The sequence below is a fragment of the Argopecten irradians genome, chromosome 1, assembly GCF_041381155.1.
Source record: "Argopecten irradians isolate NY chromosome 1, Ai_NY, whole genome shotgun sequence".
NCBI lineage: Eukaryota > Metazoa > Mollusca > Bivalvia > Pectinida > Pectinidae > Argopecten > Argopecten irradians.
In genome coordinates, this window is record NC_091134.1 from 12744963 (window position 1) to 12770827 (window position 25865).

General features: G+C 34.7%; 1 protein-coding gene across 1 annotated transcript in view; it reads right to left on the minus strand.

Annotated features, from left to right (window-relative positions):
• Positions 1–17060, minus strand: part of LOC138318012 (complement C3-like) — a 28186-nt gene extending 11126 nt beyond the window's left edge. The window contains 28 exon segments of the mRNA XM_069260033.1: positions 25–99; positions 814–970; positions 1493–1568; positions 2008–2199; positions 2581–2685; positions 3099–3195; positions 3702–3905; positions 4232–4460; positions 4802–4928; positions 5385–5582; positions 6013–6109; positions 6259–6333; positions 7095–7250; positions 7920–8102; positions 8799–8867; positions 9068–9178; positions 9871–10056; positions 10609–10845; positions 11356–11455; positions 11648–11738; positions 12119–12161; positions 12473–12508; positions 12511–12560; positions 12563–12605; positions 13172–13242; positions 13874–14074; positions 14442–14605; positions 16153–17060. Coding sequence (XP_069116134.1) covers positions 25–99; positions 814–970; positions 1493–1568; positions 2008–2199; positions 2581–2685; positions 3099–3195; positions 3702–3905; positions 4232–4460; positions 4802–4928; positions 5385–5582; positions 6013–6109; positions 6259–6333; positions 7095–7250; positions 7920–8102; positions 8799–8867; positions 9068–9178; positions 9871–10056; positions 10609–10845; positions 11356–11455; positions 11648–11738; positions 12119–12161; positions 12473–12508; positions 12511–12560; positions 12563–12605; positions 13172–13242; positions 13874–14074; positions 14442–14605; positions 16153–16208 — 3429 coding nt within the window. The 5' untranslated portion in view covers positions 16209–17060.
• Positions 17061–25865: the final 8805 nt, after the last annotated feature.

Below are 25865 nucleotides of genomic sequence, written 5' to 3' on the forward strand. Positions count from 1 at the left end.
GGAATATATATGAAGTCAACTCACGACTGGCCTACAGCGTGCCTCCAAGAGTGTAACCAACACGTATGCTGTCATGGAAATCTCACCATTCATACCACCCTGAAATATAGATTCAAAGACGTTCAGAACATACTACGTTTTTGGTAGATCCAATATAAATGAAAATGCACAATATGGAAAGAAAGACTTGTATTAAAAGAGGAATAAAAGACAAAACACAGATATCCCGTAACAAACGGAAATGTATTCAACGAACAAAGAGACAATTAGTATTAAAACCGCTTTTAATTTGTCAAGTCTGCAATTTGCGCATTTATGGAAAACGTATTCGTTTATAATGGTCACCGTTTCTGTCATATGATACACAAGCCAATGGATTATAGCATGTTTTACATGTACACAAATAGGACATTCATTCATAGAGTTGAGGTTTTCTTGGTTAACCAATGTCTAATCTGATTACAAGTTTTTTTTTCTTCTATCGAGAGCAAAAGTATTGAACTATCTGTCAGACATTTTGCAAACCAAATCGCAACTAGGGTTTTGGGTTTTGTACGTTAAACGTCCTATTAATAGCCAGGGTCACTTAAGGACGTGCCAGGTTTATTGGTGGAGGACAGCCGAAGTACACGAAGAAAAACCACCGACCAGCGGTCAGTACCTGGCAAGTGCCCAACATGGGATTCGAATTAGCAACACAAAGGGGAGGGCTTGTGGTAATATGTCGAGACATCTTAACCACACGGCCATCGCGGCCCCAAATTAGGGTTAATGTGGAGTGTAGATTGGGGCTAAATAGAAAATCTGACTGACCATCATTTCTTTGTGAAAGAGAGGAAATATCTCCATGAAGGCCCCGTCCCCTCGTTGGTTTCTGAACAGCCAGCGCATGCCAGAACATATAACCTCAGAGTCGACGTCGATGAATTCGGCTGCCTCACTTAAAACCTTCACCACGAATGCTGTAAGCCTGAAAAAGTACGGCGTAGACAGATTTTAAAAGCTTCACATAGAACCAGAACTATCGGGGAATAATACAAATCTTGATTATTCGAGCAAAGTACCGGAATTCCATGAAAAATAGGTTTTATGAATACATTCCACTAAATCGCTGATTTCAGATAAGCTTACATACAGTTAAAGATGCTCCACCGCCGACAGGGTATGAATGATACTCATCATTTGAACAATAATTGGTGATTAATCGTCTATATATATGTCAATTAATTATTTTTGATATTTTTAACTTTAAGTAAAATAAGAAGCTCAAACTTTTCAACGGTGGTAATGGTGTAAAGTAAGTAACTTTTGTAACTGAAGTACATTACTAAATCGTCTGCTGCTGTTTTTGATAGTGAAAAAATACTATTTGTCAGCGGTGGAGCATCTTTAATATATTTCCAATACATGTTAAGTTATAATAACGATAATAGATTAAATGGCAGACAGTATTTTTAGATTATAAGGGTAAGATTTTAACATTTGTACATACCATGTACTGGAAGGCCGATGTGCCCAGACAGCAAATGACCCATCACTCTTTCGAAACGTCATTTCCCTCTGATAACCTGAATCAATCACAGTTATTACTATGTGTTCTTTATCTTTATCCTTAAAATTATTTTATATGAAAAGAGATTAATAACGAATCAGCATACAAAAGTAGATTTCTCCTTTTTTACAATGAATTGAAGGAACAAACATCAACCCGATAACGTTAAAAATCTTCTCGCCATTGAGGACGCGACAGCATCAAATAAAGGGTAACGTTCTAGTGACGTTTTTTTTAAATATTAATTTCTAATCTAAGAAACAGTTTAACAAGTGATAATAACTCAACTGATATGTACATTGTAACGAAATACCGTCCACAGCTGATATACACTTGTAGCCATATAGAGAATACACATGTTGACTGTCAAAAAACCAAAAGTGATATCTAACTATATATATACTATGAGTGAGAATTCGATAATAAAGACCATACTGGTTCAAGGATTGTAATACCTAGTCTAAGCCTACTGCGTCCTCTATCCTCCAGGGTTTCGGTCAGCTGCCCAGTCCTCTGTAGGTATCGCATAGTGTACACCACTGGGGCTAGAAGTATCATCGTCTGCTCGCCACAGCCATGAGGGACCTTGTCGAGCAAAACATTCGCTCCTTCTAGCACCACTGGTACGGTAGCGTCCATGATGTTCCCTGATGATAAACATATTTTGAATATAGACTTTTTGCGGTATTTCAGAATAACAATTAAACAAAAATAATAATACCGTAATGGCCGGATATTTCCGCGAAATATTGTAAAATGGTTGAACCATATATACTGTTAAATCCATATCAAGAAAATTAAAAACCGCTAAAGATGTTTTTTTCCTCATTTTGGTCCGCAAAAAATAACCGGTCATATGGAAATATGGTAGAAATAATATTTAATAATTATGAGAGTGATCGAACCGTTAGGAGACGTAAATTCAATTTCCTGATCAGCTTTCATACTTTAGCAAAGGGTTGCTGTCACAAAAAAAGTTAAACGGTTACTGTTAAAGTATATATATTTACAGTATTACAAAGACTAACCCATCGCTGAGACTTTGCACATCCCGGTCCCTGGAATGGCTTTCTCTGGGAGCGTCAGGTCCACAGTGGCTTCCTGGATCTCCAGGTATGGTGAAGGGTACATGACTACAACAGAAGTAGTATACGTGTGTAACTATAAACATAAATTGGTGCCAGGAAGTTTTTGTGAAGATTGATTAGAAATACATTAAGCGCCGCATATTTAGTGTTATTATAAACCAACCAAATTGTATCATTATTAGAAGAACAAAATAAGAGCAAACAAGAGGGGTATAAAACAAAGAAATAATAGATTGAGTAATCTATTTCCATTGTATTCAAGGGACCCGATGATAGTTTTAGGATCTGCCGAATTGATTACCTTAGACGAAACTCATCTTTATTATTTCGGTTGAAATAAGACGTTAGATCAAAATTTTGAATTGGTAAGCAAATGATGGAATGATAAACTGCATTTTAGTTATTATGGTTTGATAATTAAAATGAAGAATACAAAATGTACTTTAGTCAATACGTACTGTTGACGGTCAGATCCCCCGTACTGCCGACCATATCCCTGTGTGCTTGCGGATCCAACCAAAAAGAAACCGTTTTCATCTCCTCTCGTCCTTCATTCTTGGAATAAAAAACCAAAGTTTGTTTTTCATTTTCTTAGGAATAAAATTGTATAAATGTGTTATTTGTCTGATATGATATATATATATATATATATATATTGTTTCATATTTAACGTTGATAAATCTTATGAAGAAGATGAAAATGTAACTGACGTGAATTGATGAAATTAATGAAAAGTGCATCATCGGCTATAACAATTTCATGGAGGAAATGAAAATAGAAAATATACAAATATTTTACTTTTTGTTATTTAGCTGATATGAAAACTTGTTTCAAACCGATGATATTCGAGCAGATAATTTTAACTCCCAAATCCACCAGGAAAAATTCTTTCTATTTATTACAAAATCTTTAAAATGTATCCCATATTTAATTACGCCACTGAAACAGTTAATGTATATCATACTTAATGAAAATTTAGCTTAATGAAATAATTTAAGAATGAAAATAAGGTTCTTTTTACAAGCAAAAAACAATGAAAATAATTTCGTAAAGTTACTTACGATGACGTACACCGTCTTCCTAACAACATCGTTTGTACCATTGATGGAATACACTCTAACTTCGAACTCGAACTCGCCGGCTTTGAGTGGTACTATCGGGAATTTGATTGGTTCAGGGCTATTAGGATGAACTTCGACCTTTATGTAGTTATCGTCGGATCTTGGAGTACATAACTCTTCAGGAGTAACGATGTATACATAACACTGCAAAACCACATTTTATCAGATTTAATATGTTTTATTGAAATGTTCATTCTACAGTTTATTTCCATTGTATCCATTAATAATGGTAACATATTCAGGTTTTTATATTTTCCTGTTTCAGATTTTCTCATTTTTTACTTATCATTTGCATCCAATTTCGAAATAAAATGTCTTATCCTTACAGCTTGAGTTTATCAATTGCCACATCATATTTATGACAGAATGTTATCAGTTTCAAGTAGAGAAAGAACCAATGTTTAATATCCACAATAGAGAGAGAATCCTTTTAGAATTAACAAAAGAGAGATAACTCTTCCTGAACTTACTGGTAACATATCCGGCGAGTAATTATAGATTGTCGCCCTGACCTCGGCTTGTTCGAGACGTACAATGCTGTATGGGAACTCGAGATCTACGAAGAACGTGCGGAATACCTGCACGCGCTCTGGTCTCGAGATGCACATCCCATAATCATCAGATAATGTTAACGCTTGTATGATGTGGGTCGTGATCGAATCTGGTACAGCAAAGTTCTTCTCAAGGCGTCCGTTTTCACTGCATATATTAGTATGTTTGTATAATTAATTGATTTAATCATATTATGGATGATCAGCTATATAAGATGCTTTCTGAGGGAAGAATTTTGTGAAAAAGAAATATCTCCATTTGCAGGGCGGCTATGGTAGTTTTCCCTTGACATGTTTGAGAGCGTTTTACATATATTAAGCAATATTTGTTTTTAATGAAAAAGGACAACTTATACAATTTTAGCAGTATGTCTTCCGATGCATGCAAATGACAACAATGAGCGCTCCGTGTCGTCTGCTTTACATCATATTGAAAAATGAAAATAGCATTGAACATTTTATTTTTACTAGTACTTAAAGTGTACTTACTCTAGATAATCATCATCCTCAAACATCCATGACTCCGGGAAATATGATCTTACTTGTGCGTTTTCAAGGTCAACAACGACGTCACGGAAAGTATATTTGATGGTACCTCGACGTGCTATACGACGACCTAAGGGAGACAATACGCGAAAATAAAATTTCAAACGCATCCATTTGTTTTATTTCTTTGAATAAAACTTGAAATTGAATTATTGCTTTTTGTTTTGTTTGACAGGAATAGGTTGCCTGTCATTGTTTTATTTGATAATTTAACATAACATGATATTACACTCTAATCGGTCAAGTTTTCTAGTATTTATATCTCCCATCATTGTACTGTAACTTTCTTTTACAATAGTTGTGAAATCTTACTTGACATATAAACATTAAAAAATCAAAAATGTCTTTATAACACTTTAAATGAATCTATAACATTCTTGCCATTACCATCTTTTTTGTTTTAATTAAACTTCCTTTAATCATACATGTCCGTTTTGAAGGATTTTAATGCACTTACCTTATTCATACATGTCCATTTTTGTACTTTAATACACTTACTTTGTTTGACGTACCCATAAACACTTACCGTAATCGTACATGTCCGTTATCTCTATGGGTCTGTAGATGTTGCAGCATTTGAAGAAGATCTTTGAACAGCTAGTGTTATTGGTAGCGAGGTATACGGCCTTTCCTTCCGTATAGCATTCCTCCTCTGTCACCCCGTCCCTACCAAACATGTCACCAGCAACACAGCAGGGGTGTGTGTGGAGAGTCTCGTACTCATCTACATGGTACATATATGGTATATATATATATAAAAAGATATATGTGTGGATATTGTAGACAAATAAAAAAAAGATTTTTTTAAGATTAACTTATATATTTACAACTGGTGAAAACAATTAAAACTATTGGTATGTATGATTATTTGAACAAAATGTTAATTTACATTTGCAACTGCGACATTATCAATGTAACTGCCGCGAACTTTAATGAAACAAGTACATTTTTTTTTATTATGGATTTTATGTATAAAATGAAAAATATTTCAAACGTCAGGGACCATTAAGAATCGGATACCCAGGAGTCTTCAATACAGCGATGATTCCTGGGTTTGCGACGAAGAATTAACAATTGAATATTTAGAAACAAAACATGGAAGAAAAACTCAATCAATATTTACAATATCCCGATGGAAATAAATGTCGATTTACCTATAGAGCGTTTGCCGCGCCTCTTTCCGCCACATCCGGTATTCTCTCTAGGCGTTGTCTCAAGATCGGCATTCGTAATCACCACTAACCCAGAATCCTAGGAAACAAGAAATAACAAAAAAAAAATATCCGAAGCTTCTGCTCTAATGATGATGAAAGCGCAATGGGCGTCATCAGTTCTATGTTCCATGAAATTATTGGTGATAGTAGGGAATGTTAGAAACAAATTCCATATTATAAACTTACCTCAAACACTTCAGCTGGAGTCAGACCTCCTCCGTAACCACATCCTATATCATGAGACGCAAACTTCTTAAACATCTGTAGAAAAAATAGATTTATAAGCCTACACAAAAGAAGGTATTTATGGAGTAATTGTATGCTAATGAAATAAGAATTAAAGGTTTAAGGGTCAGTATTCTTAAATAACATTAGAAAACGTTATTTCGTTCTCTTACGTATTTCATTATTTCTATATTCTTTGAAACGGACTTTCACTGTTTTGTTCGCTGTCATTCATCTATGATTTTCGGAGGAGATTAAATTTTGAAATGATGATTGATGATGATGATTGATTAAATAACGTCCTATTAACAGCTATGGTCATGTAAGGACGGCTTCCCATGTACGCGGTGTGTTGCGTGTATGCTGTGCGAGATTCGTGTTTTGAGAGACTGCGGTATATTCATGTTGTGTCTTCTTGTATAGTGAAACTATTGCCCTTTTTATAGTGCTATATCACTGAAGCATGCCGCCGAAGACGCCAAGCAACACACCCCATCCGGTCACATTATACTGACAACGGACGCAACCAGTCGTCCCACTCCCCGTTTGCTGAGCGTTGAGCAGGAGCAGAAGCATTACGGGCCTAAAACACTAAACGAACCCGACAAGACATTAATTTTGCATTGGTTTTACGTTTTCCGATATGATTACTATTTTGAGTCTGTTATATTGCTTTAAATCAAGATATACATTCCACTTTCCATTTTGCAATCGTGTGTTATTCCCCTATATTGAACATTAAACATCCGGTTCAAATGCCTGACAACGTTTGTCTGTATATCATATACCCCACTAACCGTATGTCTCCGGAGCACGTTCCTGTTGTTAAGGAGGTATACAGCCCTATCCACCGCCAGGAAGCCGACCAGACTGGAAGGAGCTCCGGTAACTTGTAACGTTAACCCATCCGCGTCGTCTGGTTCCAATCGTCCTCTTTCTTTCGACAAGCCTAACTGCAGTTTCATGTAATCATTATTTACACATATCCAATGTCATAATTTAATTAAAGATGCTCCACCGCCGACATAGCATAAATGATATTCACCATATGAACAGTAATTGGTGTATATATATATATGTCTAATTAGCACAAAAAATGTAATAAATCAATGTATTTTGCCTGTGGTGCATGCGCAATCAGTATTTCATTCCATATAGGATATAGTGACATGGGATTTTTTCGGGATGCAATTAATTATTTTCTTATATTTCAAGTTTAAACAAAATTAGAACTCAAACTTTTCAATTGTGTGGTAATAAGTAAGTAACTTTTTTAACTGAAAAAAATACTAAATCGTTTGCTCATGTTTTTGATCGTGAAAAAATACCGTTTGCCAGCGGTGGAGCATTTTTAAGTTAAGATGAATAGATAAATCCTTGGACACATTTTTCAACTTTTATGTGTGTTTTAACTCATAGATGTATTTGTTATATGATTCCATCGATATATAAATTAATTCAGTACAATAAATTGATGACATGTTGATATGTTGTATGTACTAAAAAACTAAAATGCTTTTATTTCTAAGATGAAAATATTGTTCATCGAATATTGATAATTCATTCTATAAATATATATTCTAGGATCGTGTAACACATTGCTGCAAAGTGTCAAACCCTACCTCCTTTTCACACATGTTCTTAACATCTATCCAAGTGGAGTCGGCTACAATCTCGGTGTCCGCAGTGTTGTTGACAGCGTAGAAAACCAGAACTCGAATTCCAGGCGCCATCTTGCCCGTAAGAGGACGATGGAAGATCTCGTGCGATTGTTCTGCATCTATAATTCGTCCTCCAGACATCAACTGAAAATATCGTGTGATCAATGGAGTTAAAAGAATTAATTTTATTTGGGGAAGAAACAAATGTATACACCTCATTAAAAGTCGATAATTCAGTTACTGTAAATCTGTTTATTTTCGCGTATACAATATCTCGCGTTTTCGTTATTTTTTAACATATTCACGAAGATGTAAAGTCGCATTCGAGCATGCTCGCGATATAACGCAAAAAAACTGTATTTCGCAAAACTAAAGAGGTTTACTCATTACTGAATTATCCCTTTAATGTACTCGTACAATGTAAGGTTTTGATGACTTACATGAAAAGATATTTTATTCATGATCATTGAAAAGTCGGCAGAACGTTTAGAATAAAATCTATTTTTGGCGCTGTTTGTCTAACGACATTTTCCCTAGAAATTTAAATGATTATGTCAATTAGGTACAAAAATGACCATTTTCCATGCAGTTCAAATGTTGTCGCAGCAATTTATATTTGTGAATAAGATGGTTTACAGAACTGCTACTCAGTTTCTTTGTTTGTTTTTCTTACTGGTTAATTAATTAACGTCCTATAAACAGCCAGAGTCATGTAAGGACGGCCCCGTGTATGCGGTGCGTAGTGTGTATGAAATGCGTGATGCCTGTTTCGTATAGTGCCTTTAGTGATATTGACTATAAAACGGTCAATGGTTCTACTATACAAGAATTGCCACTTACCATATAAGAGAAAGACTTGTTACTGTTGTCTCCGCTGGATATAGTATCCACCATCAGCTCAGTCTCGTGCTATAACAGGAACAAACCACCATACTTACTAAACACGATTCATGCAAATCAAAGTTAAATCTCGCACGTATCCACTAATGTTACAGTTATACCATCTAAAACAAGAAAAAAAATTAAATAGAAAAAAAACAAAGACCGAGTTTCAAAAGCCGTTGGTGAAAAGCGTGATATAATATGATATCACAGTATCGATTACGTACCAGGTTAGTCCAGATAGATAGGTAGCTCTCGGAAGGTGAGTATAGTGGCAACACCTCCAGAATGGCCTCGTCCTGCTCGTCTTCATCAACATCGGGGTCCATCGCCTTCACCTTATGAAATCAATTTAGGACTTAAAAATTACATGTTTTAGTGGTGCTCAATATTTTATCGCATTTTCAATTTTACTTTTTGCATGTTCTGTATATCGTGCATCTAGAAAAGGAGGAGCGAATCCACTTTTCAGTTTGAAAAAAATGCGCTAATATGTACGTTTACAGTAACCTTTTAAGATATTTCAATGGTATTCAAAAATTTTTTTTTCTTGTGATTGGTCTAAATTATACAATAGTGACGACAATGGTATTTTGCGTTGACGAGAAAAATGTATTTGGTCTATTTCTCAAAGAAATTGGGAAACATTTAACACCATGTACGTGTGTTATGCAGGGCGCAGTATTAAGTCTGAGTTCGTTGTATCAATAATTGGGTACACGTGTTTAACATTATTGTCAATGTGTTAAGCTCCCAAATGTTACATGGCATCCAGTAGACCCATGATAATATGATTTACTCCCCAAAAATTATGTGTGACCTTTTGGTTTGAAGTAGATGTTTATTTGTCATATGTTTTGAGTCTTCAAATTTCTGAGAAACGATGATTAGACATCTGAATCTGCTAAACGTCAAGGGTCATCTATATGCCCTGTGTAATTTCATTAACAGACTAAAATACTTTAACTAATAAATAACTTTAACTTCTTTTCGATATTAAAGTTTTCAAAAAGTAATTCAGAGTTTTAACCTTGATGACCATACGGGTCTCCGTGTGGCCCATTATGACCAAATACTGGAAAGTCCCGTCCTCATCCGTCCTCTCTGTCCTATTCAGTGCGTAGAGGACACCTTCCTCATTGTACCGAGTTATCTGGACAGCAATGTCTACATCCGGGGCATTGTCCTGTTTGCCATTGGCCCAGAAAGTTTCCACCTGAAAAGAGTAAATTTTTCACTTAGTTGTATACTCTAGGAATATTTCAAATTTACACGTATTTAGTAGGTAAGCAGTCGTTATAACGCCATTTTGACATGAAGAGAATGGCAAGGTTTAATCTATTTTTAGGAATAGGTTTCGACTTTATAGATAACGTATACACCGTACATTGCGCCGAAAAAGTAATCAACATCGCGATTTATATTACTCTCTCTCTTCTAAATTTTCCAAAATGCAGAATAAACAACGGAAGAATGTTTGACGGTTAAAGATCGAGATATAATATAGATATGTGCATGTCATATTACGAATTAACCAGGGTGGTATAACACCATATTGACTGAATCAAAGGTCCTTATAATTAAATATAGAGTTTCTTTATAAAATGCCAAAAAATGTTTGATGATCATGCTATTTACAAGAAAAACAATGGCAAAATGACATCACCCTGCAAAACCCAACGTTTGTGCAACAAGCGCAATAATGACCCGGTTTATTGTTTTTTTTTATAGTTATTCATTCCTGTATTTCAGTTACCGATAAACTTACGTGCAGTCTGTAGAGAAGTCCGGGTTTGAAATACTTCTGTGATTTTTCTACTGAGACGATGTACCGGAAGTAGGAGAAGATAATGCTCCTGTGATAGACGGTCTCTTTTCGGCCAGAAGACAAATCGGTTACCCCTGCCTCTATCACCATCCGGGCACCATCAGGAAACCAGTAGCTTTCCAGACTTTCTTTGAGTTCCTCAATACTGACAGCGAAATCCGTTCGTCCGTCCACAAGCTAAAAGATTAACATTAGGCATCAATATTATATTGAACCTTATGCTTCGACTACACTCGACATAACACAGTAAGCTCCACAAAGACACCAGTCTATAATGAACGGACCCATTTTGTGCAGTTTACTATCTGATAAATTTCTTTATAAAGGACACCTGTCTATAACGGACACATATGCTATATCCTCTTGGTATCCTTTATAGACAGATTGCACTGTTTCACGTATTATATCATACATAATTGTAATGTATATATTTTCGTAAAGGGAGACGTACTATATTTATTGACTGAGATTATGCCTATATGTGTTATGTTGAACCAGAGGACCAAATTATTGCCCGAGACCAAAGGCAAAATTTAGGTCCGAAATTTTATCATTTCAGTATTGACCGGGATGGTAACTGTCAATATTTCGTTGTTCACCCAACAACATTTCTCGGGCGCAAACATTTGACATTTTGCACTACTTTCCCTATAGAAGAGTATAGTGAGTTAAAGTAAATGTACTTACCAGCTTGTTGAATGTCTTAGAACACGTTTCGTGGGTCCCTGCTACCAACAATCCGAACGTCAATGTAACACCTCCTAGGACCGGCTTACCATAAACGTACCTAAGGTAAGTATAAAAATAAGATAAAACATTAATAAAATGCCAAATTAAGCGTGAATAGGTTTGGAGTTTGACATAGCCAACGGTCAAACACTGTTTATTTGCTCAAAAGCAGTTATGATTGCATTCGCGCGCAGTAATATTTCGTTCGAAAAGGAAGGGTTTTCTCCTCATTGTATGACGTCACACTTACTTGGATGACACGGTGACATTAATCCATTCAGTGGAGGGTAGTATAATCTCTAGGTCTTGTACTTCCACATCCACATCAAATCGGGGCAATACTAAACACAAGTGTGGGATAGTTATAATAGTTAATAATGGTAATGTTTTAAATGTGCGGTGTGTTCGTCTTAAATGCACTTGTTGAAATCCGTTTCTGGAAAGGTTACTTACACAAGTGATGTTTTATCAGTCATGTGATGGTTTTTGACATTTTCATTAGACATATAATACTACATGTACAAGATTCAAACAGTGTAGTATTGATGCATTTCTAAAAGATTTCTCGAGTTGATGACTTTACAACTTCGATCAAAATTCGTTTTAGTTGTCTTTCTGTATTAAGATATTCTGTTACAATGATCTGATGGAGTACAAGTTACGAAATAAAGGAAATAACATGTATTAAAATATTTAATATCGCAGTGTTGACGATACTCACTGTATTCTTTAACTTCGAAGTTGACGGTATGACTGGTATCTACCTGCAAAAGCATCAATATTTGAATAACAGAATGTAATTTTGTTTCAATGTTTCCTATCAGAAAGCTCTCAAAACATCATAAAGACAGAATCGCTATATTTTAAAAGAATTTTTTTACTATCTTAATTATTTATATACTTTTTAAAAGAATCTCGCGATGAAGACAGAAATCAAGTTTCAAAACAGAAACATGTCTTCTTCTAGTGAAAATGTGATAATGCCTTAATGGCAGCACATGGGTGTTGTTTTATTTAGATTACAATGTGTATAATGTTAATGCTACTTAAAAATGGTTCATGTATATATACACACCCCATCCTGATAACGAGCTGTGATAGTCCAGTTTTTTTGCCAAAGTATGGGATATAAGACGGAAGCTGGAAACTTTCTTGAGTATAAAATGGTAGGATTCTATCCATCTCTGAAGCATGACACCTTGGGGATTCTGTCGGAAAGCATAAGATTAAGCAAGCCCTAATATATCAGCGAAAATAAACTGTTCCTCAAAAACAGGCAACGATAAAAAACAAAACGAAAGAAAAAGCAAGGACAAGTACGATTTTAGGAAATGTTGACTGACGGACGGAACGGACGGACGGACGGACGGACGGACGAAATGAATAACACCGGCCCTTCGGCCAGTGAGCTAAAAACGAAAGAACACACAGTCAGAACAAAAATAATAACACAAAAACACACACAGAAACAAAATAAGGGATAAACAACCAAATCAACAACAAAATAAAATATAAAGTCAAATAAATGACAAATGAATATATAAATAATTATATGTTATATTTTTTGGACGGTAATAAGTAAAATGATGAATTTATTAAAGTATACCTACATAGCCGAGAAAGAATATCATCGTGGGATTAAAGTGTTATTATGAATTTGTTTATTGCATAATCATGATAGAGGTGATATATTGAAAGAGACAAGTTGGCTGCAACATTTCATGAAGATGTGTTTTATTTTGGTTACATGTGAAATAGATTGTACGAGTATTACCTTTACTTCAATGGTAACGGGTACTGCAGTTGGTTTTCTTTCTTCATCTAGTGTGATCACACGTATCTTTACTGGAGCACGAAAATAAATAGGAATTTTAGCTTATAATTCTTGTACCGGATTCTCAACCAGAGTTATTTCGTAAATAGTCAATTTACCGAGTACAAAATTGGTCAGAGTAAGAAAAGGCTGTTTTAAAATGAAAAGAACAAAAGTTTTAGAAAAAATTAGAACAATAAAGCAAAACTTAACAACAGCTCAATTAAAATATTTGTACTTGCTTTTCAAACTTTAACTACAAACTGCGTATGGATTTTGACAAATACAATGCAGTGGTAACAAATATGAACTATCAAAATCCAAGATGACGGCCTCTCCGCTATCTTATTGACCAACCGGCCCCAAAATTAAATAGGCACAACTAAGGCAATCGGAGAACCTACATTTGAGACAAATCCCTTCAAACATTCTGAGAAATACGTCAACTATCAAGTACATGTATGTATGGTGGTCCGTCGGCCGTCTTGTTGACCGATCATTCTCAAAAACCAGTATTAACGGACGGATGGAATCACGGACGAAAGGCGATTTGAATAGCTGATGATGGTAGAATAAGACAATTTTATCTTATTTTATTTTTACTATGATTTTAACCACATCCCCATTTATATTGTAATTATAGAATATCTAAAGCATTCTGACCTTCCTGATGTGGGGTATAGATCGGTTTGTCTGTCTGTACAAACACAAATCCAGTATTACGTTCCATCAGTATCATTGTCTCGTTCACAAAGGACAGACGAGGATCATCAGAGCGTGCTACCAGGTAAACAAAACTCTGCACCTCCTCTTCGTCCGGCAAGTCCGTGGGACGCACGTGCACTCGAGCTTTGGCCGTTTGACCTAACATGGTAAATATACATCTTTTTTCAATGACAGTCTGTGCATTTACAACGAATCACATTTTATAATTATCGTTTTTAAACCAACAAATTAATGTCATGATGATGTCATATCAAAACAACGAAAGGAAGTAAGTAAAACGGTATGTGATATTTATGCAACAAAACAAAAATTTTTTAATGTCATGAACAAAAACATGTCCTGTACAATGATGATTTCGTACAACATTTGCGAGAAAACATAACTCCATTCTATCTGTCATTCAGCAAGGGGTATTGACAATACTTATAAAGAATAACCGCTGTTAGAAGAAATTTTTATCAAAAATCGTACCCAAATTATAGTACTTATATGAAAGCATACGTACCTTGTGACGCCACAACGGAAGTTTGTGAGAACATGTGTGTTCTGTTAGGGTAGTCATGGAAATAAATCTGTACTGTGACATCACTTATACCGAAAACATTCACTGCTACTGTCTCAATGGAATTAAACCGTAGTACACTGGGACAGGTGACAACATACAAAGGTCTGAAAGAAAGAAACAAAAATCGAAATATCTGGTACATATATATACAGCATAAACATAAGTAAAACACATTCTTCGAAAAAAAAACAAAGAAAATTTCAAAAAAATTAAACCATCATAATGGTTAATAAAAGCCGATCCAGTCACCCTTAAATCCGCGCTGTCCCTATTCCTTCAAATCCTCCCTGCTCACGTGTATATACCTAGCTGACCAAATTAAGCATGGCGTTAGATTTGGTAATGACAGAAGTCATGAAAATGAAATTAATTCGGCAGCGATAAATTGTCTCTGTGTTTGCTCATCTTGGAAGCAATTATATGTTGTAATAGTACATAAATCTAAGAAAAAATAATGATTAATGATGTTGCTTTTAACACGAATTCGGTAACACCATTGTAACTATCAAGCGGTATTATATTGACTCAAAGACTGAATAGGAATTGGAAATTGTGCTCAGCAACATTTGAACATTTTTTGTAATGTTGAATACTGGCTGGTACAAAATCCACTTGTTTCCAGTTACAAGGGGGTTCGTTTTGTAGCATTCCAGTAATAATCAACGTACAACTTGTTTTCTCAAATAAGAATCACCCGTTGCAATATATTGACAAAAATATAATAGTTTCCTCCTATCGATTCAGGGCAAACAAGCAGTTAACAACCTCTAAAGTGAACAAGCCAGCTGCAACTACTAAATGATATTTCATTTTCGATAACATGACAGGTAAGAAATTATTCAAATGATATGTGTTTTGTTTTATTGCGCTTAACATCATCTGCCTCAATCCAATATAGCAATATAAAATTACCTCCGAGACACGCCATGCATAGTCTATAAAAGTGATAGTTAATTTCTGCTCAATAGTAAGCATAAAGTTGATAAAACTGGACCGCGCTTTGGCAGTATAATGTGACCGGGTGGGCTGTGCTACCCGGTGTCTTTGGCGGTATGTTTCAGTGAGATAGTACTATAAAAGGAATTTTTACTATTGCAAAGATACATTACAAATATATATAATTAACTCAGCCTCTCAAAACATACAGACATGCAGTCACACGCACTGTATACAGGGGAGGCCGCCCTTAAATTACTCTGACTGTTAGCTGGACTTTTAATTCCACAACGGACCAACAAAACAAAGCATTGACCATTTTAAACACATAATATCATTTTCTAGAGAAAGTAAGTGTGTAATAATAGGGTTTGTTAAGGGTTATGTGTGATACCATTAAAAGATGGATATATGAGAAAAAATTATATGATGTATGTGTTAGTGAACGTAAGAGCCTGTGTGGTTTTATTGCATTTATTAATAAATGATTTGCTTCAAAAATAAAACAATTACGAAAAAAAAATCATTTGCTAGAGACAGTTAATAAAAATCAGAAACATTGTAACAGAAAGAATAATATAATAGATTTCTTGGGAACGTATACATGAAAATACATATAAGATTAACCTAAATACACTGTCATTCGTATCAGAAAAAAACAAGTAAATGAAAATGAAATTTGATATAAAAGTAACACATAAATATATGTACTTACTCGGTCGACCCTAGCCCGCACAGTGATAAAACAATAGTCAGTGTCAATAGCTCCATTGTAATTCCGTGGAATCACAGATCCTTGTTTATTCAGAATAATATTAAGTAACACGCCTGCTGGTAGCATAGACCTAGCAGATAATGTAATAAATTGCGCACTAATAGCATATCACAAATATATATCAAATAACCATTTTGGATTACACATATAATAACGAAAATAAAAAACCAACACCACTTCTATTCACAATATGCGTAAAGCACAGGTGGCCTCGATGATCCTCTCGATTTGAATCCCGAAACAAATTATAAAATAAAGAAACAAACTATGTAATCCAATGAAAGGACTGTGTTTTCTTGTATCATTCACATGATCTTGTAAAATCCAAGCAAAATAATATCTTCCTGTATCACACAATGTCAAACCTTAATGTAATCTCCCAGATAATAGCAATGACCACGGATAAAGATATGAAGAAAACAAGCAGAATTCATGGAAGGTCATACATTGCACTTGCAATGCCTCATCTACTTTGTCGACTATTGATGCAAGACGCAATATCCAAAATGTTGAAATAAATAAGACTTTTAAGATTTCATGAAGTCGAACATTTGCACGGCTGCTACGTGTGTCCCGTATATTCTCCCACACTGACTTAAAAATCTACGTAAATAATCAGCAGCGCACGATTTGTACTCCCTGTTCCTCATAGCGGCTTATTACACTTTGAGTAACCACATCTTTAATTGCAATTACTGTTGGTACTATGACCTCATCAGAACTTCGGTTCTTGTTTATACCCATTTGACCATCCTTAGCCATGATCTATATGTTAAGATCTTTAACTCCCTGTGTGAATCGGCTATACGATGTTTTGATAATAGGAGAGTAGATTTTCACTTCCCGCCGTCACTGCATGATAGCGGAAGCAATTGACCCCTCACACTCTGTTATTTTGCGTTTAAGATGTATAGTACATACTTAAAAGCGGCAGTTTTTATTGAGATAATATTACATGTATAAATATTTCATTAATATATTCATTCATTGCGAAAATTAATTTTGCATTAATACATTACATGCTAACGAGGACAGAGGAAGGAACGTGTTACATGCATATATTGTTTTGTTTATTGTCTTATTAATCTAAATAGAAAAAAAATAATTCGTTTTATTAAAAGTGCAGCGCATGCTTGATGAATACTTATATCTTATATTGTACATATGGTATCTAGCAGGTTTAAACATTACAGACTACATGCTCCTATTTCAGTAATTTACAATATATTCCGTATCACACATCTTGACAGGTAAAACAAACACCACAGCGTCGGCGTTTGTTGAACTTATTCCGCAGTATGTTACTATGGTAACGCATACAGGACATCCCAGTAGTTAACTTCTAGAGATACTGTAAATCGATACATCTTCGTGTATATCATATTCTGCGGGTTCGTTATTTCAGCATATTCGCGAATTCATAAATTCGCGATTTATAACTCTTACTGACAATCTCGCAATTCATATATATATGTACGTTTCATGCAATTATTTGTTCCAAAACGCTTGTGAAATTGAGCGAATTTAGTACCTCGCGAAAAGACTGTTGTTTACAGTATGAAGGAGTGGTCTCTCAGATATTTGGCGAGTTATTGTGTTTTTTTGAGATTACTGCAGTCACGTTACAGACAAAAATACTCATACAGAGAGTTCGGGTGTGTTTTCAATGAAAGTTGGTGAATAGTGCATCTGTTTTGTTGTATTTATTGACTTTATCAAAAGTGAAAATTACACGGACGTATTCGAGACTAATTGATATAAACAATACCCTCTTTTAACGAGTTTATCAAAAGTACCAAAATATAAATTTTAATTTGTTTGTAATTCATCAATTTCAATGAGATTTATCAGTGGAAGAATAAGTGATGTAATCAAAATGTAGTAGATTATAAGTGAGTTTCTGAAAAGAAAAAAAAACTCTCACAGAAAACAAACTATGTTGTTGAAATCCCCTTACTCTAAAGTAGTCGACAATAAAGAAATTACTGACATAACATAATAACAGAGTTATCCCAAGTTTTAATTGCGTAATAAACATAACATACGGAAATGAAAACAAATACAGAACAGCCATTGTGTAGGTTTTGAATAAAAATATTTGGTTATAAACTGGAACTATAAAATATGTCATAGTGTAGGTTAAGCTACGTTTGCTGCTGTGTGCGCCGTTCCGTACCAGACCCGGCAGACAGTGTCGATACCAGCACGTGCTTGTTTATATCATCCCTAGCCAAGGGATTTGATAACCGCACGATGACCCGGATTTCAATTTCAACATTAGCGTCTTTTCTCCGTGATTTGTGAGATGTATAGACGACCATAGTATCTCCCTCGTGTATAAAGTTCCAAAAGGCAGCCAAACGCAAGGTTTTCCCCCTCAAAAACGTGTTGTTCGCCGATTCACTTATGTTGTATACGTTTGTTTTATTTTATGATTTTTACATGTTTTTTTATTCCTCTAAATAAAAAAAAGCATCGGTTCGTATAAGAATAACACTTCCGGTTACACTGTACGTATGATCGGTTTGTAGATAAGGCTTGAACGTCATATCAACAACCAAGGTCAAGGCCATCTGAGGAAGACCTCTACAGTATACAATGTCTTGTCCGTGTTGAATGGCTGTATATTTTTGGAAGGCTGCTGTATATATGTGAAGGGTAACCTTATATTCGTGGCAGACTATTGTTAAAGTGATATCTTACAAAAGCGAGCCGCCAAAAACATCAAGCAAAAGAAACAAAAGATAACATCCCAATTTAGTCGCCTTTTATGATATCGAACATTAGAGACAACCGGCACAATGTTAACCCCCTATATCTGCAGTTCCAGAATAGTTGTTACTTGTTAAGCCATATTCATCCACGAAGTCGCACTGTGTATGAATATTGTATTAAACGGTATTGCTAATAATTATGCCGGTTCGATAATACCGCTAGAATGGTATCAGCGACCAATTTATATCAATTAGCAATCTGTTCATATGACAATACAAAAGGTGACTTAATTTGGAATTTGCTTGTTCCCCTAAATGACTGTCATCTTCCTAAAGTCTTCGTTGACAGCATTGTCTTTGCGTTTTTCGCCATTAATGTTAAATACGACCTGCAGGGATGCAGAATGCGGTGATTTTGGTAGGGTTGAAAGCATTGTGATAGTACTACAGATAAAGATAAAATGAACATACTGCAGTTTTTAAAAAATTATTTTGAATCTGCTGACTCACGAAGCACAATGCAACGCATACAGGGAAGGTGGATAGGAAAGTTTGGGTTCTGTTCCTTGGCAAGACAAAAAGGTCTATATTTGTGTCCATTTTCTACTCTTTGTTTTAACGTTCAACATGCATGTAAAGGAACACAACACTAACATACCGCATCCTCCTCGCAAGTTCATCATCTAACAAACTGTGTGCATAAGAGGCCCCCTTAATTACCCTAGTTGTAAGTAAAACCATTAGTACTCACTATATTCAACAAAACAGTTAACTCGTAAACCATAAATGTCAAACAAGAAATGTAAAGATAATACAAGATACTACAATATAACACCTAAATACTTCAGGCTCTGGGTTCAGTCCTATGGCAGAGACATGCTATTAAAGGGAAAGATGTTTGCTCCTGCTTACCGCCAGAATAATGGAAGTTTAATAACCTATTTACTCTGTGTTATTGACAGCATGCTTCAGTGATGTAGCGCTATTTGTCTATTATGGCCTGTTTGAGAGGGCACTATTGCCTCATAGTATTGTCGCGGAATAGAATAGTGTCCTCTCAACATGGCCATAATGGGTTTAGTATATCAACCTCACATGAGACCTGTTCTAATGTCATCGTATCAGAGGCACGTCAAGCGACACTTCGCAACGCTTTCTTCATTTCCACGCGACAATGTTACATTAAAGGTACAACATATAAATTATCGCAGAAATATGTTTCTATAAAACGGGATTCAGCTTCATGAAGATTAAAAGTAGATTAATGAGTGAATTGTCTTCTGTAGAAAAGCATTTTTTTTTTATTTCATCACTGCAGACAATAGCCTGTCCGCTATCTTTACGTCTTGGTCAAAGCGCAACGTTATAACGACGTCATGTAATGGTGACCTCACAATACATTCACGTTCAATTCTGCGCCACTTCGATAGTGCCCGCTTGCCCGTGCACTATTGGGCAAGCGGGCACTATTGCAAATAGAACCCATGTGTGTAGCCAGTCAGAATCCAGTATTCTGTCACGTAATGTACTGAAAAACTATAAAAAGGGCAAGCGTTCGACTATTACAAGAAGACACGACAAGAATATACCGCAGTCTCCTAAATACCTACAAAATTACATATGAAATGTAATGTTTTTGTCTCTTTGTGATAGGGGAATTCTTGACTTCTTTATAGAACATCTTCATTGTAGGTGTATCATACACAATACCGACATGCAGCATTACAAATGTATAAACATGGAGAACTTACTCATTATGACCTTTGCTGTTAGACTGTGGAACACCTACAGCAAGAGATAGAACCCATATACTTCTCATTGGACAGAACGCTGGTAGGCTGATAGTGAATATGTGAGGTGATGTCAAAGGAGACATTCGAAAGAAAACGCCATTTTGGAAATTAAAAAACAAATCATATGGAAATTTACATGTAGTCGCATCTTTTGATCACGTGTGTTTTGATAGGTATGACAATCGGAATGTCTTGTTACCTCTCAATGACGGAAGAACGATAACTCTTGGTTTATGTTAATACTCGTCTAAAAATGGATTTAACAAATATGGAGTAAGAAGGACAACTCTTTTGTCATGTATACCAAACAGCTTATAGTATATATCAAATATCTTAAAGGGATAATTCACTCAGGGTTATTTTTTACATAACATAGAAGCAAAATGTGGAATAAATGTATTGTTATACATTTTTTATGAAACATATAACACAAAATATTGACAAAGTCCACGTCATTGTTTAGTATTTTAAATGATACCGTTGTAATTACAAATCGTTGATCAATACGATTAAGCAGATACAATATGCACGCTTTACCCATACCCGAGCCAAAGTCACGCACGTTACACAAATGAACTACATAACCACTGAGGAGGTGATAAAATGATTTTTAGGTAAGACAACTCACCTTATAAGGTAAACACACTACTGTCAGAGCGATTGGAGCAGTTTTAGACAAAAGTTGCATTAATTTACGAGCAAGGGGACAGTGTTCGGCATACAAAATAATCGACTACCATGTGTAATGGCGGACAGCGAGCGAGTTTGAACATTTCACACGCATTTCACCACCATGGGCTTTTCTGGCATATCACAGTAAAACTGACTGATCTATTTCCATAAGAACTGTTTTTTTTCGATATATTTACAAAATTTAATGTTCTCTTATACTGAAGTGTCCCTTTAACAAACTGTCCCAACTTATCTTATCACGTCTCAATAAACATTTAAACTCTGTGAAGTCGTAATGGATCCATTGTTCCTGATAAAGTAACAATGCACCGATGCATTCACAACCAAGGCCATGCACATATAGTCGATGGCCATTGAAAAGTTAGGCAACATTCTGCATTTAAATGCGTCATAAAACGATTTTAACAAACATCGTGATGTGAAATGTAAACAATGACAACACCTCAATAATGCTATCGATCTTACAGTATATTCAAATACAGGAAGGTAGAGTAAATGTATATTTCTTTATCGGGTTTGAGGGAGAGACGGCTATCGCTGTAGAATGTTTAAATCAAATCTCATGTACATGTGCATTCCCTATATGTAAAGTAATTATAGAGTTGAGGGACCGCCCAGACAATTTAAAGAGTAATTCTAGATGTTTTATCATTGTCGCAACCCATACGGTGATTATTTTTATGCGAAACATGTACTCATTGTACATTTGTGTGTCTTTAGCATTGTGCAACGACTTAATGATTTAAAACATAAGATATAATAACAATGGAATTACGTAAACAAACTTCAAATAAATAAACGTAAACTTTAATAATCTTGATAAAATTGTTTATATATCTGTTGAGGACAAACCAAACATGTTTGCTACTCGTCATAATGGAATGATAGACATGTACGTGATACACAACACGACTGCTAAAAGTTTGAAATATTAACAAGTTATTTCGAAATGTAAACGATTCTCTGTTATACCGTGCCTTGTAGAACCGTCAACACGCGTACAGTTGTATTGCTTGCAGCCATGTCAACTAAATTAGTTTCACAAAAAAATCTTGTAAGTATTACCACACGTTAGCACTGACATGGTCATGGATTCCACTTAGGATAAAAAATAAATAAAAGTTATGATAATGCAAAAAGTATGGTTAACTTAAATTTGATCGTGAAGTAGGTTTACATAACGTTAATACAATATCAATTCCGTGGTAGATCAAGTATTATAAAGCTAACAAGTTTTTCATAATTCAGAAGATTTTAAATGTTAACTTTTATAGGTAAAGGTTTTTTCATTGTATCTCTATCATAGCCAAATAATTGAAAAAAAAAGATATTTCCTGAAAACTTAGTTTAACCAGTACTAATGAATTTAGGAGAATGCAATATAGTTAAATTCCCATTGAATGTCCATGATATCATTGTCTGTGTCGTGTGGCGATTTTTAATATAGTATGTAATTTAATTTCGCATCTACCTTTTTAACAAAATAATGAATCTCGTATTAAGCACATTTAAGTGTAATACTGGTTGATCTCGGACAATATATTCATGTCGCCTCGTGACGTCACAGCGTCAACAAAATTACTATTTTCTCGGTAAAATTTAAACATTTTTCAGACACTATGAGAGCAAAACACTTTTTGGTATGCGGATATTAAGAATAGGAATAGTTTACACTCGCGATCACAATATGCAAAACCTACAACATTTTGTGATTCTCGGATAGACTAGCCCTATCCGTCATATCCATATACGAAATTACCTCATGTTGCACAACTAATTTGTATTGAGCAGAATAAAAATCTTGAATGAGATTGATATCGATGAACTCGTACTCAGAAATAAAGTACACTATATTAAGAAAACCAGCGCATAGTCATGTTAATTTCAAAATGTTAATTAGGTTGTGATTCAGTTCTTTAAAGATATATCACAGCAGGGATATAATACGCGTATTAGTGCAAACCTTCAATCACCAACAGAATTGGTAATAAAAAATCTCTACCTGTTCCGTGTTCTAGAAATTACATATTTGAGGTTTTACTTACCATAAGTGTTTTGATTGCAGACTAACTTATTACTATGTATATAATATTGCTGCATTTCCCATCTCGATCTCATTATAGTTTCATTTAAATGTGTATTTAATACAGTTACATAATGTCAACAACTTCGAGGTTTATAAAATTCACAAACACACAAACCAAAACACTACTCTCTGTGTGTTTGATGTGTATGCTCTTCGGGGTCTTCTAAAGTACTGTTCAGTGAGACGATGCTATATATTAGATAATACATTCTATCTGATAAAGATACCACAATATACAACAGTCTTCCAAAAGTCAACAATGAAGTGAAACGTTTTATAAATGTTAAGAAAGCAAGACAGAATTTTTAAGAGCAGTAAAATTTTTAATTTAAAAATGTAAGCCAGCTTTTAATATAAGACAAACGTCCCATGTAAATTCGCTCAGATCAGAAAAACGAATTGGGTTTTGTCTTACTTATTTATCTGCTTCTTCAATTATTGTGAGTAGGACTTGTTCACCTTTGACGACTTATTCATTTTTTATGTACAGAACTGTCTCCCTTAAGGGTAGGTAGGTATTGTGACGTCATGACATTGTGAGCAATAGTCATTTTCTCTGAACATATGACGTTACGCTCATAAAAAATAATATGACCGTACAATTCATACCTGCCCGCAGGTGCAGATTGTTTTGTTATATACAAATACAGAATTCAAAAATGGGACAGTTGTTGACGTGTACCAGTTTAAGTTGATAATGTGTATTGCTTACTCTCTCTGTGAAATCCCGGGAATTAAAGTAAATGTTCCTTAAATGTTCTTTGATTGATATATCGACACAACTAATGTTTTAAAATAGCTTTAATTCCAGTTTAACTGATCATTTAGTGTCAATTCTACCTAGCAATGATATCTAGAAACTCAACAAAACTGATCACCGACATCAATCAAAAATTGATGTATTGCATGTAATGCCGAAATTTGTTTGAGAATGACGCAATCCATTTTGATTTATCTAGATTCAATTAAGACCAATTTACGGTAAGAGACTAATAGTATACATTTAACACTTTAAATATCAAAACTGGGAAAAATATACTGCCACGCATGAATTAACAACGAAATTGTATTCAAACCGGATACCACTATTGCAATCCTCAATCAAGTTTATGATTCGCTAATAGAACACTGTATATTGTTGACAGGACCAAATTTATCTAGGCATATCATTTAGTTGAAAAAAATCCACCTAAAATCGACAAACAAGTAAACCGTTAGTATGATCTGTCATAATAATATTTTATTTAAACGTTTTTTTGTTTTTGTTTTTTTTTGTTTTTTTTTGTTTTTTTTTAATAAACAACGGTTATAATTGTTTCTAATAGTTCTATATCCGAGTAAATATAAAGTCACAGTAACACGCATGCTGGTAAATAACACGGGAATTTAAACACAATTCAACAAAACAACAAAAGGAAGTAGATAAAAGAACAAAACAGATTTGGCGATTCAATCTACCCTAATCAACCGACATTGACCCGCTTCGGAGGCGTATGTACTGGTAATGGACTAAGAAATAAGCAGACAAAAGCAAAGGATTTTTATGTGGAGTAATTCCGTTGTGGTTAACGTCTAGATCATCATGGCGGCTTCCTCAGGCCAATATCTGGTTATCCTGGTAGTAATAAACTGTTATTTCGAGATTAAAGGTAAGTAAAATTATTACTTCATTGTTCATAAAAATATGATTTATAAAAAAATAACCTTATCTTGTGTTCCTTTAGAATTTAATTTTTTTCGGGGGAATGACCTGTAGAATGTTGATGGATATATGACAGTCTTTAAAAATATTGTTTCTAAGTCCTTTTTTCACGAATAAGAACTGTATAAAATAACACAATTCAAAATTATGGTATGTTTGACAAAGCTATCAATTTGCACAATAATATATATTTTTTTACAATCTTTGTTAAAGACACCAAGCACCAACAGTCTGGGGAAATATTTCACCAATTCTACGTATACAAATACATACCTGCATATTATTTTACAATTTGCTCTAAAATACAAAAATATTGAAGCAATATTTCCTTTCCGTACGTTTTTAACAAAATTATTTTTTCTGTGAGAGAAAGTCCACTATATAACCGGTTATTACTGTACGCGAGTCAAAATATTCGCGTTTTTTGTCTGAAACGAGAAAATGAAATTGTAGCGGTTTTGAATTCTTGCGGTCTGATCTATAGGGTATATATGTTTGCAACATTTCTTGATATTTCGCTGATAAGATGTTCGAGAACACAGCAGTTAACATAGCAATGACATCGTAAACTCGAAAATATCAACCCCGCGAAAATAACCGACTTTATGGTGTTCAAATACGTTATTAAGAGACAATCAATGTGGAGACTTAAGATATTTTGTGCT